At 42.0% G+C, this 17,356-nt stretch overlaps 2 protein-coding genes across 2 annotated transcripts; both read right to left on the bottom strand.

Moving 5' to 3' along the window:
• Positions 1-12,381: 12,381 nt before the first annotated feature.
• Positions 12,382-13,194, bottom strand: LOC122035254 (AT-hook motif nuclear-localized protein 18-like). The gene has a single exon (XM_042594670.1). It carries the CDS (start codon positions 13,192-13,194, stop codon positions 12,382-12,384), a length of 813 nt encoding a protein of 270 aa, XP_042450604.1.
• Positions 13,195-15,851: 2,657 nt separating this feature from the next.
• LOC122035253 (AT-hook motif nuclear-localized protein 18-like) lies at positions 15,852-16,682 on the bottom strand. The gene has a single exon (XM_042594669.1). It carries the CDS (start codon positions 16,680-16,682, stop codon positions 15,852-15,854), a length of 831 nt encoding a protein of 276 aa, XP_042450603.1.
• Between the last annotated feature and the right edge of the window lie 674 nt (positions 16,683-17,356).

Raw genomic sequence — 17,356 nt, 5'->3', positions numbered from 1 at the left:
TGGCCGGAGAAGGAGAGTACGACAGAGCGAGAGAGGGAGAGGGAGGAGGAGAGGGACGAAGCAGAGGGAGAAGCGGAGAGATCATTAAATCCAATGTTTGACTTTTCTTAACCCACGAGAAATAGACCCTAGGCTAGTCCTAGGATATAGCACAGATGATGGACATATAATATTTCTGACGTAATGATAAAGGGTCGATTATCAGAAACTGACAAGTTGAAGTTTATTCAACCATACGCCTAACCTACATATACTTTCCTCCATATCCATAAAGCCACACTAGGGGGTCCCCATTCCTTAGCCGTAAAGATATGTGGCCATGAAAAAGGGATTAAGTGGAACAGGATTGGCCGGGTGGTAGAGTCGTGGAAATACTTTTTATTCCATATTTTGGACCTTAGCTCCATGGAACAATATGCTACTGCTGAAACATGGAAGAATTGAAATCTTAGATCAAAACACTATGTATGGATGATATGAACTGCCTAAACAAGAATTTTAAGATGCCCCTAGGATATAGCACAGATGGTGGTCACATGACATCTCTAGTGTAATGGTCAGGGGAACTAACGATTTGAGATTTATTTCATCATGCGCATGATGCCTATGTATTTGTATATATCTTTTCTATATCCATGGAGTCGACGCTAGAAGAAACGTTAATGTAACTTATCTACATTTTAAAGATAATTAAATAGTCGAAATCAAATTAAACTAATTTAAAAGACCATCATCATTGTTTAATTAACACAATTAACTAAATACTAATCGCAATTTTAAGTGTCCCAATTCCAAAGAGAATCCATCACTTGGCCATCGCCCCACCATCCATGCTCCTCGTCGGCCGGAAGCTGTCCGTCGAACGGCGGAGGGATGTTAACGTCGACAATGCCGCCTGTCGGTTGTTGCAACGGCGTTTGAATCACCGGTGACGCCTGCAACGGGCCGTCTAGCACAGGGATGTTTCCGGCGACCACATTGCTTAGCCATTCTAGAACAGGGATGTTTCGATTGATCATGTTGGCCGCCATTTTCTGCGACGGATGCAACGGAACGTCAGAGATGTTTCTGTTGACCACGTTGCCTAGCAGTACTTGTTGCGGCGGCGGCGGCGGCGGAAGCACCGGCGATCCCTGCAATGAGCCGCCTACTACTTCTGGCGTCAGTGAAGGTCGCTCGTACGCGGTATCCTCGAACAATGAAACCACGATCACCACCATCCTGGCCGCCACCATCGGCCCCATCGCTCTCCCGCCCACCACATGCCCCTGCTCGCCGGCCAGGCACACTGCCAGCCACTGCGCCGCAGGTCGAGACGGCGATGGAAGGATCGATCCTGAGAGAGAGATGATCTCGAATTGACCTTGGAGAGGCAGCAAGACGTCGGCTCCGGCTGGGTCCTGGAGGGTCACAGTGGAGACGGCTCCGCTGCCGTTGATCACATTGACGCCGACGCGGTTTCGGCGTGCGAACCTAGCGACGCTCTCGAGTATGTCCTGGCCGGAGGTGACCTCCAACACGTGAGCCCACGCTTCGTTGCGTGGCAGCTTCGCCTTGTTCTTGGATCCCCGCCGTCGACCACGTCGCTTTAATCGGTTGTTCCCGTGTTCTCTGCCCTCCCCACTGTCGCCGCCAGCGCCGCCATTGTTAATGTTCTTGAGCTTCTCTTTGACATCGGATTCCTGCAATCTTTGATCTTGGTTGGAAGGAGGAAGACGATCCATTCGATTCACTTTCTTCTAAATTCTGCCACAAAATCTAACACTATAATTAAACAAATAAATCAACAGATCAAACAAATATACAAGATTAATCCTGCTTAATCTCTCACTCTCTGTTTTCTTTTCTCCTTGTTGGAAGAAGAGTAGCGAAGAATATTATAAAAAAGGTAAATAGAAGTATATCTGTTAGAGTGATTCAGTGTAATAATTATAAAGGAAAGAAGAACAATTAAGGAAATGAAAATTTTAAAATATAGTGAAAGGGGGGAAGGTCATAGGAAGGATTTATAAATGCATCAATGAAAGCCTTTTCACTCGCAATTTACACTAATTTAAACTATGTTATTTTATTTATTTTACCTAAATTATTGCACTTACCTACTACTCAATGCATTTACAAGATCATGTTTTTCTTTAAAAAACCTCTTGCTCATTATGCAGGTGTTTAGATAGTTAGAGGGTGAAAATTTTACTCTAATGAGATAGTGATGCACAAGAGAATCCAAAATTGATTTTTAAGTAGTTATCCGTTAATTAAGTTTAATTTATTTCTTATATTTAATTTTATCCTAAATCTTAGGAATCGGGTCTTTATAATTAATTTATACTAAATCTTAGGGAATAACTCTAGTTGGTTATTTTTCTGTTTAGATTTTTTTTAGGATTTTGAGAGCTATATAAATCTATGTTTAGATGATATTTGGGGATAAATTATTTTAATATTGAATCAATTGATTTCGCTTAAGCCACATTACGGCTATATCTATTTTGTTCTTTATTTCGCGCTCTTATTTTCTCAAGAAGGTTTTTTTAAAAAAAAACCTATCTTGAGCTACTTCTTATTTCGTTATTTCTCTCTTGTTTCTTCTTAATCCCTCTGTAACTTCACGCCCCAGAATAATCTATATTCTGCTCAGCGTCAGTTGATATCAGAGCTCATTAAGATCCAATAGAGAGTTGTCGTGGACATGGTCATGATTGTGAAAGGCAGGTTCCGGCTGAGGAAGCCTCAATTGTGGTCGTAGCACCCAAGACGAGATTCAGTATCTACAGAGACAAGTCACAAAGTTATCTCAACGTCTAGCGACACGAGAACGTAAATATCATAAGTTCCTTTATTCACCTTTTGAAAAATCTCTAATTTCCAATCGAGAAGAATTGTCTAAGCACAAGTTTGGTTTCAAGAAATACGGGTTCAACCACCCCCACCACCTACAACTTCGAGAGAACACCAACTCCCTAGTGCCTCTACGTCCCCCCTTCCTCTCACGGCGACGAAGACAACCATGAGGATGCGGACCTCGACAACATCGAGTACGACCAGTCCTACTCTCTCAATTATCCAATTGCAGGAGGTAGCGAAGACAACGACAAGATCCAATTACTTCGTGATCCAATTTACGACAAAGACGAGATCGAAGCACTAAGCGAACCGATATTTGATGATGATGTTGACGAGGTACTCTATGGTGATGACCATGAGATTTTGGTCTTGTTTGAGGATGCAGTTTGTGCCGTATTGGAAGACAATGCGAAGAAAAGGGAGACTATGGATGTTGAAGACATTATTTTAAACTCGAGGACGAGTTCTTTTCAACCTGGGGCATCTGATGCAGGAGCATCCAGTAACACAATCATCTCGTACCATCCAACATGGCTATGTTCCCCTTGGAGTTGTTACGAGAAGAAAATAAAGCTACCAACTTTCCTTTTGAATCTAGAAGAAGGACGATCGAGGCTACTTATAAGGAAGATGATGAGTTCGTGGTCTTCTAACGTGGTTGCACTCTATTCAGAGTCTGGACAGATGGAATTCCTTCAGATTTGGTAACTAATAACTCTATACTATTTTCTATGTCCAAATTTTTGAACAAGATGAAGCGCGAAGATATGGTCTATACTTTGCTTCCTTACAAAATTGATAAAATAGACCTAGACTTGGATCTACCAATTGAGGTGCAACAACTCCTATCTGACTTTGCTAATTTGATGGCTGAAGACCTTCCTCCGGGAATTCCCTCTAGGAGAGACATTCAATACCAGATTGACCTCATTCCGGGGTCAAGCTTACATAATCGACCGACATATCGTGTTAGCCCTAAGGATGTTGAAAAACTACAACGACAAGTTGTGAAGCTATTGAGACAAGGTTATACTTGTGAGAGTATGAGCCCTTGTGCAGTCCCTTCCCTACTCGTGCCAAAGAAAGGCGGTTCGTGGTGCATATGTATTGATAGTAGAGCCATTACCACAATCACGATGAAGTATATATTTCCGATTCCTCGCTTAGATGACATATTGGATCACCTTTCCAGTTCAAAGATCTTCTCCGAGATTGATCTTAGGAGTGGATACCACCAGATTCAAATCAAGCCCGGAGATAAATGGAAGACCGCCTTCAAGACACAACATGGGTTGTACGAGTGGATGGTCATTCCTTTCGGATTATCCAATGCACCTAACACGTTCATGAGATTCATGCATCAAGTCTTACAACCTTCCATGGGAAGATTCGTGGTTGTATACTTGGACGATGTCCTGATTTATAGCCCGACATGAACTACGACACTCATCAGTCAGCAAATGGATAATTGTCGTTATTTATCTCGGGCCGCTCAGACCGGAGGGTTCCGAGGTAGCTCTGCCCATCAACAGGGGCATTGTGATCGGTCAAATGTGAGACACTTGGGCCGTCGGCAAGGACTGGAGCGGAATGAAGGCAACCGGCGGTGCACAAATTGTCCCCAGTGGCAATCCGGACAACGATGGTATCCTGTCGGATGATAGGGAGGTGTGGAGGGCTCCTGCTCCTTGCTCAAGAAGAGAGGTAATGGATGTCTTACCCCGCTCGGAAGATGGTCATGAACCGGCTTGGGCCGGAGTCTGCAAAGTTAAAGTGGCAGAGTGGGAGGACACTTCCGCGTGACGCCTCTTGCGCTATCGTAAGGGTTCACCAGAAGTGGCCGATTCAGAAGCTCCGCGATCGACAACATCGAGGGTTGTTCGGGAGGAAGGTCCACTATAGTGGCACCCACTAGCCACAGTTTGGCTTCTTCCACCCTCGCTGGCTGGCGTTGCCGCTCCTTCATCCTCGCCGAGCTGATCCTTGTGGGAGCCGACCGGTTGTAGGCCTCAACTCTCCAGTTCAGCCACTGCCGCAGCATTGATCTCAGCATCCACAAGTTTGCTCTTACCAGTCAGACGCACCCTTAACATGATGCGAGCTGCAGAAAAAGAAAACAAAATCATTTAGATTCAAGGGTAAAGAGAAGAAAGGGCATACTTAGGCTGGACGGAAGCTTCATGCGGATCAGGCTCAAGTTGAACACGTAAAGGGCACCCTCCAACAGCAACCAATGAATGTGGTATTTCTGACCGATCAAACTGGAAGCTGCCTGGAGAAAGTCCAATCAGCTTTTGTACTTCCCGAGAGAGGGGGGATTCATCACCTCTATCTACTAGCCGGTCGAGAAGTTTGGTTGCTCAGGAAAATGGAGAAAAAAGTAGTGATCCCTCTAATGCTTATTGGAGGATGACATTGTGGGTGTAGCGGAGGCCGACAAGAGGAAAGGGGGATGAATTGCTTGGAAAAATAAAGTATACTCTCCTCAGAATTTTCAACTCAAAATAAAAGTAACTATAATAAGAATAAAACAAAAAGGAAATAGAAATAAACCAGAGACTCAGGAGTTACCCTGGTTACAACCAAGAAGGTTGATAATCCAGGACGATGAAAAGCGCGCACTAAGAAAGTCTCCTTTATTGTAGGCAGAGAAGCCTTTTTACACATTGAGAAAGCTCACAAGTTACTAGGAATTGATTACAGAGTTGAATACTGAGTTGATAAATAATTCCTAGGTCCAAGGGTCCTTTTATAGCCCTTGGAAATTTTATCTTGGATGTCCAAGGCGCCTCCATCGAGTAGGCGGATAAAACTTTATCCAAAACGCAAACGGTCAATTTAACCAGCTCAAGGCGCCTTCAATGAGTCATGAAGGCGCTTTCAACAAGCCCATGAAGGCACTTTCAACGAGCCCATGAAGGCGCCTCCATGCTTTGTTCAAGGTGCCTTGAGCTTGAATTCCAACTCGCTGTTTCCTTCGCTTTGACTTCCGAAACTCCGTTCTTTTGGGTGATTGCGGCCAACCGGAATAGGGCTCACCCGAACCCAATTCCCGGCCTTCTCCTCGAGCAGGCTTTCGTCCCGACTTAACGTCCCTCGAACGTCGTGTACGTTCTTCTCGCCCACCGGCATACTCTTCCATAGCTCTCTCGTCCTTCAGACGCATCGAGCCCGTCGGCTCCCTTCCCGTGCCATCCTTCTCGCTGGTTGCATCTTCCGCTCGACTTCCTGTGCTCCTAAGCTCCTGCACACTCAGACACAGGGATCAAACACAACGCAGGATCTAACCAACTTGGTTGATCACATCAAAACAACTACGGAGTCCAACAAACATCTCATCAAAAAAGACCAAGCCCACTCGGGCTTGGAACAAGAAGGTCCCTATCTCAGATAATTTAGGATAATAAAAATAATGGAAGTGCCAAGGAGTCAAAGGAATGTCATACAAACGGAACAAGACAATGACCCCGCACATTAGTTTAGATGAGTTTAGCACTAACTGGTTAAGGGAAATATGGAAATATTTGCAAACAGCAGAGAAGAATGGACGAATGGGGAACCCCAAGCCGGCGGTAAATTGATCCTTAAAAAAACACACAAAAAACCCCACGAATGGTTCGTGTGGCCTGTCGTATGCAGAAGGAATAGCAACTTGGTAGTCGGATGGAAATCGGAAGGCGGATTTCAAATTTTCGATGTCGTCCCCATCAAACTTTGACTCGATGGAAGTATACCAGAGCCCAGGGATGAGGACAGGTGGTTGCGAAGAACTGGCTATCGAGAATAAAAGATGCAAGAAGGACCAGCGAACGGATTCAGGTAAGGAAAAAGTGAAGAAGCTTACAGAAGATATCACCAGAGAAGAAGAAAAGGTAAAGTGTCGTAGAAGGCTCAAAGACGAAGGCACATGGAGTGAAGAAGATGGCGACGCAAGTGAGGTTTATAAACCTCACAACCAATCATCCTGAGTCGTTCAATCAGGGTTCGAAAAATCAGGAGAAGATCCAGTCGTAGAATTTGAAAAGGCATCTGTCACATTGCCAGCCGATATCCGCCTGTCACATCAAATGTGCAGTGACAAAAAGTTGAACACGTGACACTCAGCTATCAGAAGACATTAATGAGACTTAATTAAAGGGTATGGCCACGTGCTCGGCCATAATGATCAGAGATTTGCACAGTCTTAAAGGAATTAAGATGACATCGGTTAGTAGGAAAGGGCACTCATTTAAGGGAGGGCAAGAAAAGGAAAAAATTTGCCAAGTGTTGTCACCCATAGTCCCGATCGGCACAGAGAGTGGGTCATCACACTGCCGAGCGGCTGAGACACCATCTGCCTTGGCTGTATGATCCGAACGGTATCTACGAAACCAGTAGCGAAACAAACTCGAATGACGTAGACATTTGTTCTAATAAGAAATTTGGGGCGAATGTGGTCCGATCGGACGTGGAAGCTACCGAAGATTCTACTAGTCCAGTCAATCAGACTTGCAACCTCCTTTGATTAGACTTAAGGGGGAGGGTTGTGATGCGGTGATAGAAGGGGACCCACCCGGCACAGGTCAACTGTCGAGGTGGAGGTCAAAGTCAAGGTGGTCAATGTCAAGGTGTCAAAAGGCTCGCCTACGGTGGCTGAGCGGAGGACGGTTACAACGGCCGGTTAGGGCGATCAGGGTTTAATCGACAAGTGGCTACAAAGGCCGGTTGGGCAATAAGTGTTCGGGCTGGCCAACCGTCTAGCTTGGATAATACAGATAAACCAAAAGGCATCACAAGTCACTCATACAACCCCTCCCTAGTTTTAAAAGTTATTTTCCATTCATCTCTAACCTAATGCAAATTTGATAATACCCACTCTTCAAGTCCAACTTGGTGAACATAGTTGCTCCACTTATCTGATCAAGTAAATCATTCACACGAGGAATGGGAAAGTGGTACCTGACAATGATTTTATTGATGGCATTGTTGTCCATGCACATATGGCAAGATTTTTTTTAATACCAAAAGGGCAAGTACAACACAAGGACTCATACTTTCCCTTATATGACCTTTAACCAGCAAATCATCAACCTATAGTCGCAATTCTTCATGCTCACTCAAACTCATCCAGTAATGCGATCTATGCGGTAGAGATGCCCCTAACTCCAAATCAATTTGATGCTAAATATCTCATTGAGGAGGTAACTTATTAGGTAGCTCTTCAAGAAAGATGTCACCAAATTCTGCCATTAATGGAACCACTTAATTTGGAATAGTTATAAGTACCTCAGGTTGATTTTGATCTGATCAACCAAGTCAAGTTAGGCTCTGCATTATTTGATGCTTTGTGTCAAAGTGCTCAGGGACTTAGGAATACAAGAAGTCGAGTGGAAGACTCAGCAGACGAGAAGGAAGACACGGGAAGCGAGTGACGGGCTCTATGCATCTAAGAGATGAGAAGCTATAGAAGAGTACACCGATAGACGAGAAGGGCGCGTGCGACACTTTCGAGGAATGAGAAACCGAGGAGGAAGTCTGCTCGAGGAGAAGGCTGGAGTTGAGTTCGGGTAAGCTCAACTCTGGATGACCATAGAATCACGTAAGCGACCGGAATAGTCAGACAAGTCAACATGAAGTTAACTTGTCCTAGGTGCTTGGACCTTGTCCCAAGTACTTGGATCTTGTCCAGTCAGCCAAACTCCGGGTGCACGGACCACTCCGAGTGCTTGGACAACCTTGGGTAAGCAAAGGTGCTCCGTCGAGACATTGCTGTGAGGATGATATTCATAGTCTACGTCAACAAAACTCCAGGCACCCGGACCATGTCTAGGCGCCTGGGTACCAAGAAAATCCTATCATGAAGCTGTTGCGAGCCATTGAGAAGTAGATAATGCGCCACTATGGAGGCGTCCGGAGCTGCCACATCAGCTAATGGATAAACTCAATCAGTCGACTATAAACATAGCCCTAGTCCTCGTAGTTCAACACAACACTTGTTAACAAACTCTGTGCTTTTAATTCTAATTCTATTTTTAAATTTCTATGCTTTTAACGGTGTAAAAGGCTACTCCGCATTTATCAAAAAGGAGATCTTTCTATTAAAGCTTTAACTACTTTGGATTAACAAACTCTCTTATTGCAAACCAAGTAAATTTTTCCTCGTCTTTTAATTTATGTTTATTATCTCTTATTCAACTAACTTGTGTTTATCTTTGCTACATTTGGAAAGTAAAAAAAAACTTTGTAATCTAACTTGCAGACTATTCACCCCCCCCTCTCTCTCTAGCCTGCCTCAACGGGACCAACAATAGTACTAGGTTCAAATACTTTTACCCATCAACATAAACCCCCTTTCCGCATTCTGCAACTCCTCATTCAATTGAGCCATGGACAATAAAATTAACGCTTCACCCGTAGGCTTCGTTTTCCCACCGCTGGTTGGCCAGGTAGTAACACAACTTTGACTCCCTCAAACACAAACCTATAAGTATTAAGTCATCCATCATGATGCACCTATCTATCATACACCAAGGTTTGCCTAACAATAGGTGACAAGCCATCCATTGCTACCACATCACACCAATCAATATCTTTATATTTTAGACCAATAGAAAAAGAAACAAGAACCCTTCTTGACACTGATACCTCATCCCCCTTCTTGAGCCATGCTAATTTGTATGGTTTGGGATGATTTTCTGTCTTAATATTTAACTTTTGAACGACTTCAGTAGATATGATATTTTCACAACTCCCAGTATCGATCACAAAATGACATACTCTATCTAGAACGATGCATGTCAATTGAAAAATATTACTTAGCAACCCGTCATCGTCTACCAATTTCAGCATCAAACAAGGACGCCGAACCACCAAAGTTGTCCCAACATCTCCTTCCAACAATACTTCGTCTGCGACCTCCTCGTCATACTCAGGGTCTCCAGAGAATTTTGGCATGCCATCTTCACAATCTTCATTCTCCACGAATAGTGTTTTCTTTGCCGCAACATTCTTACAATCTGATTGTCTATGCCCAATCTCTCCACAATTAAAGAACTTTATTCCACCACCACTGCTGTCACTTCCTCTATTAATTTGTCCGACACCCCTATTGACAACCCCATCACTCACACCACTAGGCTCTCCACTTTCAGTGTTCATAGGAAAAAATCGACTATTTCATCGTGCATGTTTTTCTACCACCAAGGCCCTCTAGTGTGCAACAAATATAGAAATAGGATCAAACATATTAACTATGTCTTGAATATGATATCTCAACCCCTCGATGTATTGTGCTATCAACTGATCTTCCGTCTCGTGCATTTCATTCCTCGCAATTAGTTGAAAAAAATTTGGAGGTATATTTATCCATTAACTAGGTACCTTGCTTCAAATTTTGCAACCTTTGATACATTAGTTGTTGGAAGTTGTACGATAAAAAGGTTTCCTGCATGAGCTTCTCCATCTTTTTCCAATTGGTAAATTTTGCCTTACCCAACCTATTCTAGGTTCATTGCAATTGTTGCCACCATGCAGTCACTCTCCCACGTAATCTAATCACAACTAAGGGCACCCGTTTGTCTCAAGTACTTCTTTAAAATCCAGAATTATCTCTACATAGATTAGCCAATCCAAGAATTCCTTAGGTTGTAGGCTTCCATGAAACTCAAGAATTTTTGTTCTCTCCCAACACTGGCGATCTTCCTCTACTGTTGCCTGGCGCCGCCTATAGGAAGCCCCCTCTTCATAGGCCTCCTCCTCCTCCTCACCCATTTCCACATCTAAGTTCGCTCGATGACGACAATGGGTTAGATTTCTTCTAGTTTGGTTCTCGGGCAATGCCTCCATCTTGTCAGCAAGACGATCCACGCCCCCTTTGATTCACCCCACCTATTCATCCATCATCTCTCGATACTATTGCAATACATAATATGAAAGCATATAGACATAGAAAAGAACAAAGAGACGACGAACAAATAGAAGACAATTGCTTCTTTATTATTGATTAATTATCATAGACTAACAAGCCTATTTATACATATGGTCAAAATAATTTATAGAAAAGTATTATGCTAAATATGGTAATATATTATGATAACTATGGTAATAACGAATATAGAAATAATTATAAATATTGTAATATATTATGATAACTATGATAATAATTAATATAAAAATAATGATAAATATGATTTGGATTGCAATCTAAATATGGTAAATTATTAATAATTGAAATCAATCTATGAATTTCTTGAACTGCTATCTTTGTCGTTAATGACAACGTTCATACACGTTGTGGACATTGTCAATGCATTGTTGTCTTCGTGGTGGCATGATCTCGCAAGATCAGTTTGGCTCTGATATCAACTGACGCAGTGGATACTATCGACTCTATTGATTCACAGACAAATACCAGAATTTGTAGTTCTACATTCTATTGATTCAAAAGAGAATACCAGGAAATAAAGAAAATACCTCGTTCCAAGAAGGAGACGACGTCACAAAAGCCAAAACTATCTTGAAACATGAAACATAACCCTTAAATATACCGAATATCTTAATTTTAAGAAAATAATACAAAATTAACCAAAAAAAATAAAAAAATCTGAAAATTACTATAAATAGTAAAAAAATATGTTTGGATGCTCGACAATGGGCATACACGGTGGAATTTAGGTCCGAAACTTGGTAATTTCATGTACCCTATAATAATCATGGATTTTTGAATTATGCGCATATGATAACATAGTCTGCTTCCAAGTTCCGAGTCAAAAATTATACTTTCCGGAAGATTACTTTGTCAAATCTGCATCAATTCTTATCTAGTCACCAATGAAATAATTTGATAACATTTTTTCATTTGTGCAAGAAATAGATGAATTTGCTCGGCCAGGGATATGGTGCAGCAGCACTAGAATATTTTTCAATTTCTTAGACATTTAAGAATCGAGTCTCAGATTCGACGAACTAACGGATGAATTTTTTTTAATGAATGGTTGATCTAAGAACACTTAGACATTTAAGAACCGAGTCTCAAATTCAACGAACTAATTTTTTAATAAACGGTTGATCTAAGAATATTTAATTGACGGACCACCCATTAAAAATACTTCACGATTTATCCTAATAGTTAGTGAACTTCAATAGAGTTCAGCAGATCACTCCTAAATTAGTTGACATAAGTTGAATATCTATACTAAAAATAAATGAAAAAAAAAAATAGATAAACTTACTAAAGTCTTATGAAAAGTCAACCTTCTAAGTGCTGAACTCAGAGAGATCATATCTATATTTGTAAATATATTATAAGTTTTACATTCTGAGCACCACAAATCTACGTACTGTTTAATTAAGTTTTTCCCTTTCTTGAAATATAAACAGAAATTTTAGGTGAGCATCGATTTGCAATAGAGCATGCCATGAAAACTTTCATATATAGTTAGAGCCCAACAACATAATATCGATTCAAAGTAGACCCGGAAAAGTAAGAAAATCATCAAAATTATTCTCTTCTGTCGAACTAGATACGAGAGGAGCACTGCATCGGCAATATTGGAGTCGTTATATTAACGACCTCAGCTCTCCTTCTAGTATCTCCAGATCCTTGTCGGTTGGTAGTTGGAAGTCGTCGTTGACCGGCTCCGTGAGTTGACCATGAAAAAGCGGCGCGGTGTCGATGCTGCCAACGCCGCCCAACAATGGCTGCGGAGGTGGCGGCGGAAGGATCGGCGGCACTTGAAACTGCGTGCCGCTTCGTTCCGGCGGCTGCTCCTCGGGTATGAGCGGCAAGCGCTCTAAGTACGCGTTGTCGAACGAGAAGGCTGTGACCATCACCGGCCCCAGCGCCACCAACGGCCCCACTGCAGCGCCGCCCGCCATCTGTCCGTGCCCGTTCGCCAGATGCACCGTCAGACACGCCGTCGCCGCCAGAGACGGCGGCGACAGCATCGACCCCGAGAGGGAGACGATCTCGAAGGGCCCTCGCAGCTGCAACGTGGAGCCCGTCGGGCTGCGGATGGACGCGCAGGCGACGGTCCCGCAGCCGCTGGTCACCATGATGTCGACCATGCGGCGGCGCACGAACTGGGAAATGCTCTCGACGACGTCATGGCCGGTGGGGACCTCCATTACGTGCACCCGCACTGCATTGCCACTCTCACGTCTTATGACCAATGGGGCCTTCGACTTGTTCTTAGATCCTGGTGGACGACCACGCTTCGACTTATTTTCGGCGCCGTTATTTTTAACATTGTTGCTGCTGCTGCTGCTGCTGTTGTTTCTATTGTTGTTGTTGTCGGTGTTAGTGTTGTTGTTGTTGACATTGGGCAGTTGCATTCTTTGATCTTGAGGGAGGTAGGGAGGAAGATGATTCATCCTTCACTTTCTTCTGCAATTAACTAAACATTTTAGTCAATTAATCATATGAACTAAACTGAACATACATAAACAAATTAAAAAAAAAAGGAAAAAGAAAAAAAAACATACATAGGAAAGGAAGAGAATAGAATAGAAGGAGCAATATTGCTTACCAAGTGCATTGTGTTGTGGGTCAGTGTGCATTTTTTGATTATTGAATAGAAAGGAAGGAAATAAAATATTGCAAAAAAATTTAATATAAAAAATATAAAAAAGGGGAAGGTGACTAAGTTTGGAAAGTTTTTTCAAACTACATTCAAAAGCCTGCCTATCTTTTGTTGCTGTTTTATTGTGTTGTTGTTGTTGAGCTTATTGGCTCTTAATTCTTTCTATTCATGATGTTTCGATTTTTACAAGCTAATCTATTAGGAAACGTACGGAATATCAAAATGGGTTAGATTATTTGTAGAACAAGTTGATTTGGTTGCAAAAAATAAAAAAAAAGAAGTAATTCTACTTGTAATTAATATCTAAGTACACTAATCAAATATTCTAATAATTCATTTTTTTGATTGCCTCCATTCTCTTTTAAATTGAAGTTGTTGAACAAGAAATAGGCAATAAAAAGTGAGGAGATATAATTTGTGGTGGCATTTGAACCACAACCATTATATGTACAACTTTGTAACAATGATTTAAATTTGAGAATTAAGTTAGTTGCTCTAATAATATATATTTTGTCGCCTAAACAAAAGACAAGCTAGGTAGTTTCGACGATTAACCTCTATTAGGCCTTTATCGATATTTATTTATTTATCGATTGTCGTTTTTGAAACTTGTCTAGTTACTTCTATGGTAATTTTATAACAAATTAGAGAAGCCTAGACTTAATCTTAATTAGGAAAATGGCCAAATAAGTACAAGTAAACTTGAATTCTAACAAAAAAAGGTTGAAGTAGTCTAGTTAAGTTTGCTCGAATTGGATGTAGTTTAGCTGAAGTATTTATGGTATTGTTGAGTTGTGGATACAATCCTGCTTAAGTAGTTTTTCATAAAATTACATGAAATCATTTTTTTAGTGAGCTTAAATGTGCCAAGATTGTCAAGAGGGGTGGGTTGATTTCCAAGAGAAAAATGGAAAGATAGAAGTTTTATCAATAAGCCAACAAATGTATATACTAAATATACATCTCAATTATAATTTAATTATAGGGTTTGATATATGACAGAGAGCTTCAAGAAAATTCATCTTATATCGTATGAGAAGACTTGGTTGTAGGATTTTTATGCACGTACTATACCTAAGGAATTAGGTCACTTGGTTGTGGAACTTTTATGCCCATGCCAAAGGAACAAAGGTTGTAAACAAACCAAGCCGAGTCAAGTTTGTGGTGTTAAAAAATTTTTTGATAAGATAACTGAGTAAGACAAGCCAAGCCTAAAATGATCAAACCGTTGAAATGATTATTATTCAAGTTTGGTTAGATTTTTTTTATGAGTTTGAGCTTGGTTCATTTAGATATTATCAAACTCTCACTTCAAACTTATTTGATTATTTGAAATTTTTATATTTTAAACTTGTTTAGTTGAGCTTGATAATACAAATTTATTTATTTCTTTTATATATTTTTTATTTATTTAGCATGCTGATAGGAGTTTTTATTGATAAACATGATTCATGAATATATTTTCATGAACATTAACAAGTTGAACACATATGTGTTAAAGTTTGTTCATTTAATTTACCGAGTTGTTCATTTAATTGATCTTGTGTATTGAACACACATAAATAGACTCTTACCTAGTTGAACATCAAACTTGTTCATGAACATTCGGTTCATTTACAACCATACTTCAGAGGTTGACATCTATAGATGAGTCCTCTTATACACCCACAATGTAGTCCTTACGAGTCATCGAGTCTCCATTGTCTGTGTTAACTTGTTAGATAAACATACATCATCGATAGCCCATTAGGAGAATCCCTCATAAGTCTCCCACCCACAAATCTCAAGAGCTAGTAAATTTGTAGTTTCGACCTACTAGATGATCATCTACCATGCGAACACGTTGATTTATCTCTCTTCCACAAGGCCATGAAACGGACAGTGGAGGGATGGTTGGGGTGAACATAATCACCTCTTTACACCCCACATTGAATGTGTCCTCATTGCCAAGTATAATGTTGCGGGACTGGCAATGAGGGGCGTTCAGGATGAGTAAAATCATCTTTTACTTCATGAACACCGAGTATAATCATTCCCAAAGAGTGAAATAGAAGGGGAAAAAAAACTTAGATCATTCGACTGACTTAAGCATGGAGGTGTTGCTAGTAGCACTCACAGTGCCCTCTGACATTTTCCTTTGCTAGAGGTCGACCTTAATTTGAGAAGCCCCCAAACTGCTGACTTTCAAGTTTTCTGATAGCACCCAACAAGGTAAGGTGGTGAATTTTAGCAGCAGCATCATAAATTGTTTGAACATAAGAAGAAGAATGTCCATCATCACAAACTTTGGGATTAAAAAAACAACACAGTTCTTGCAACCATGAAACATTAGAGCTAGGACATTGATAAGAAGCACGAGAAATAGGAACAAGACTTGCAAGCGGCAAGATCTTGGTGAAATTTAATTTACTCCTGGCCGATTGCATCCTTGTTCAAGAGCTCACCATTTTAGTTGTATTTCGTAAATGTATTCATCAAATTAGTGGCCTCGGTCGGCAGTTGCAGGTTGTTCATGGCAGCACTAGTAGGCGGCGGCGGCGGCGGCGGAGGGAGATGGCCTTGAAAGAACATGGAGTTGTTGCCGTCATTGCCCCCCGCCAGTTGCTGCAGAGGAAATGGAAGCGTCAGCGGCCTCTGCAGCTGAGCGCAATCGAGTTCCGGCGGCTCCTCTTGCCTCAGCGGCAGTTGCTCGTACGTCGCGTTGCTGAACGAAAGCACCATGAGCATCACCGTCTCCGCCGCCACCATGGGCCCCACCACCCTCCCGCCCACCACCTGCCCCTGTCCGTCCGCCAGGTACACCGTCATCCACGACGCCGCCGGCAGAGACGACGGAGGCAGGATCGACCCCGACAGCGACACGATCTTGAACCGGCCGCGCAGAGACGGCACTATGCCGCCGAGCGGACTGCGGACGGTCGCGCCGACCACCGCCCCGGTGCCGCTCACCACCGTGACGCCGACCTGGCGCCGCCGCGCGTACTCGATCACGCTCTCCAGCACGTCGTTCCCCGCCGCCACCTCCATCACGTGCGCCCGCATCGCGTTGGTGCTCTCGCGCGTGATCACCACCGGAGGCTTCGGCTTATTCTTCGATCCCGTCGGACGACCGCGCTTCCGGCTGCTCCCCTGCTCTCCAAGCTCGCTGCCGCTTCCGCCGCCCTCATTATTGTTGCTGTTGTTCAGTTCCTCTTGATCACCATTGTTAGCTTGCTGCAAGATTCCATCTTGGTAAAGATGGTGATGATTTTGAGCGAGGTAGGGAAGAAGATTCTCCATCCTTCACCTTCTTCTTCTTCTTCTTCTCCGATGAGCTACAATATCTAACCCTAAACCAGTTAATCTTATGAGTTCAAAGAAACAAAAAACAGCAGTTTAAGAATAGACAGAGAGAAGGGCTTACAGGGTGCAGTGTTGACTGAGTTGTGCTTCAATGTGAATTTTAAATTGAGAAAATTCAAGATAAATAGAAAGGAAAAAAGATAAAGTTAAAAAAAAATATAATAAAGGGAAGCTAAAAGGGTTAGGGTTTTTTATTTTTTAAGGCTTGTCATCAGTGTTATCTTCCTTGCCTTATTCTTGCACCGTTTCTTGTCTTATTCTTCATTTATCTCCACTAGTTAGTTCTTGCTGTTTGTGGCATATATTCCAGCTCCTCTTCCTTTGGTGAGTGTATAGGCTATTAGTTCTTGCTGTTTATGATTTTATGAAAAAGAAAAAAATATATTCTTTCTTGTGTTGAGTTTGGTGGCTATTAGTTGTTTCTGTTTATGACATTCCAATTCTTTTTCCTCAGGTTATTGCTGTGGATGGCATTCCAATTCTTCCTTAGCTTCTTGTGTTGGTCTTCAATTTATTGCTCTTTGTTTTTAATATTTGTACCATTTTAATTTCTCTTTCTTGTATTGTTGTTGTAGTTTATCGGTTCTTTGTTCTTACTATTTATGCCATTT

The sequence above is a fragment of the Zingiber officinale genome, chromosome 11B (assembly GCF_018446385.1).
Source record: "Zingiber officinale cultivar Zhangliang chromosome 11B, Zo_v1.1, whole genome shotgun sequence".
Classification (NCBI taxonomy): Eukaryota; Viridiplantae; Streptophyta; class Magnoliopsida; order Zingiberales; family Zingiberaceae; genus Zingiber; species Zingiber officinale.
The sequence above is the reverse complement of the archived record's forward strand: the minus strand, read 5'-3'. Positions and strand labels throughout refer to the sequence as shown.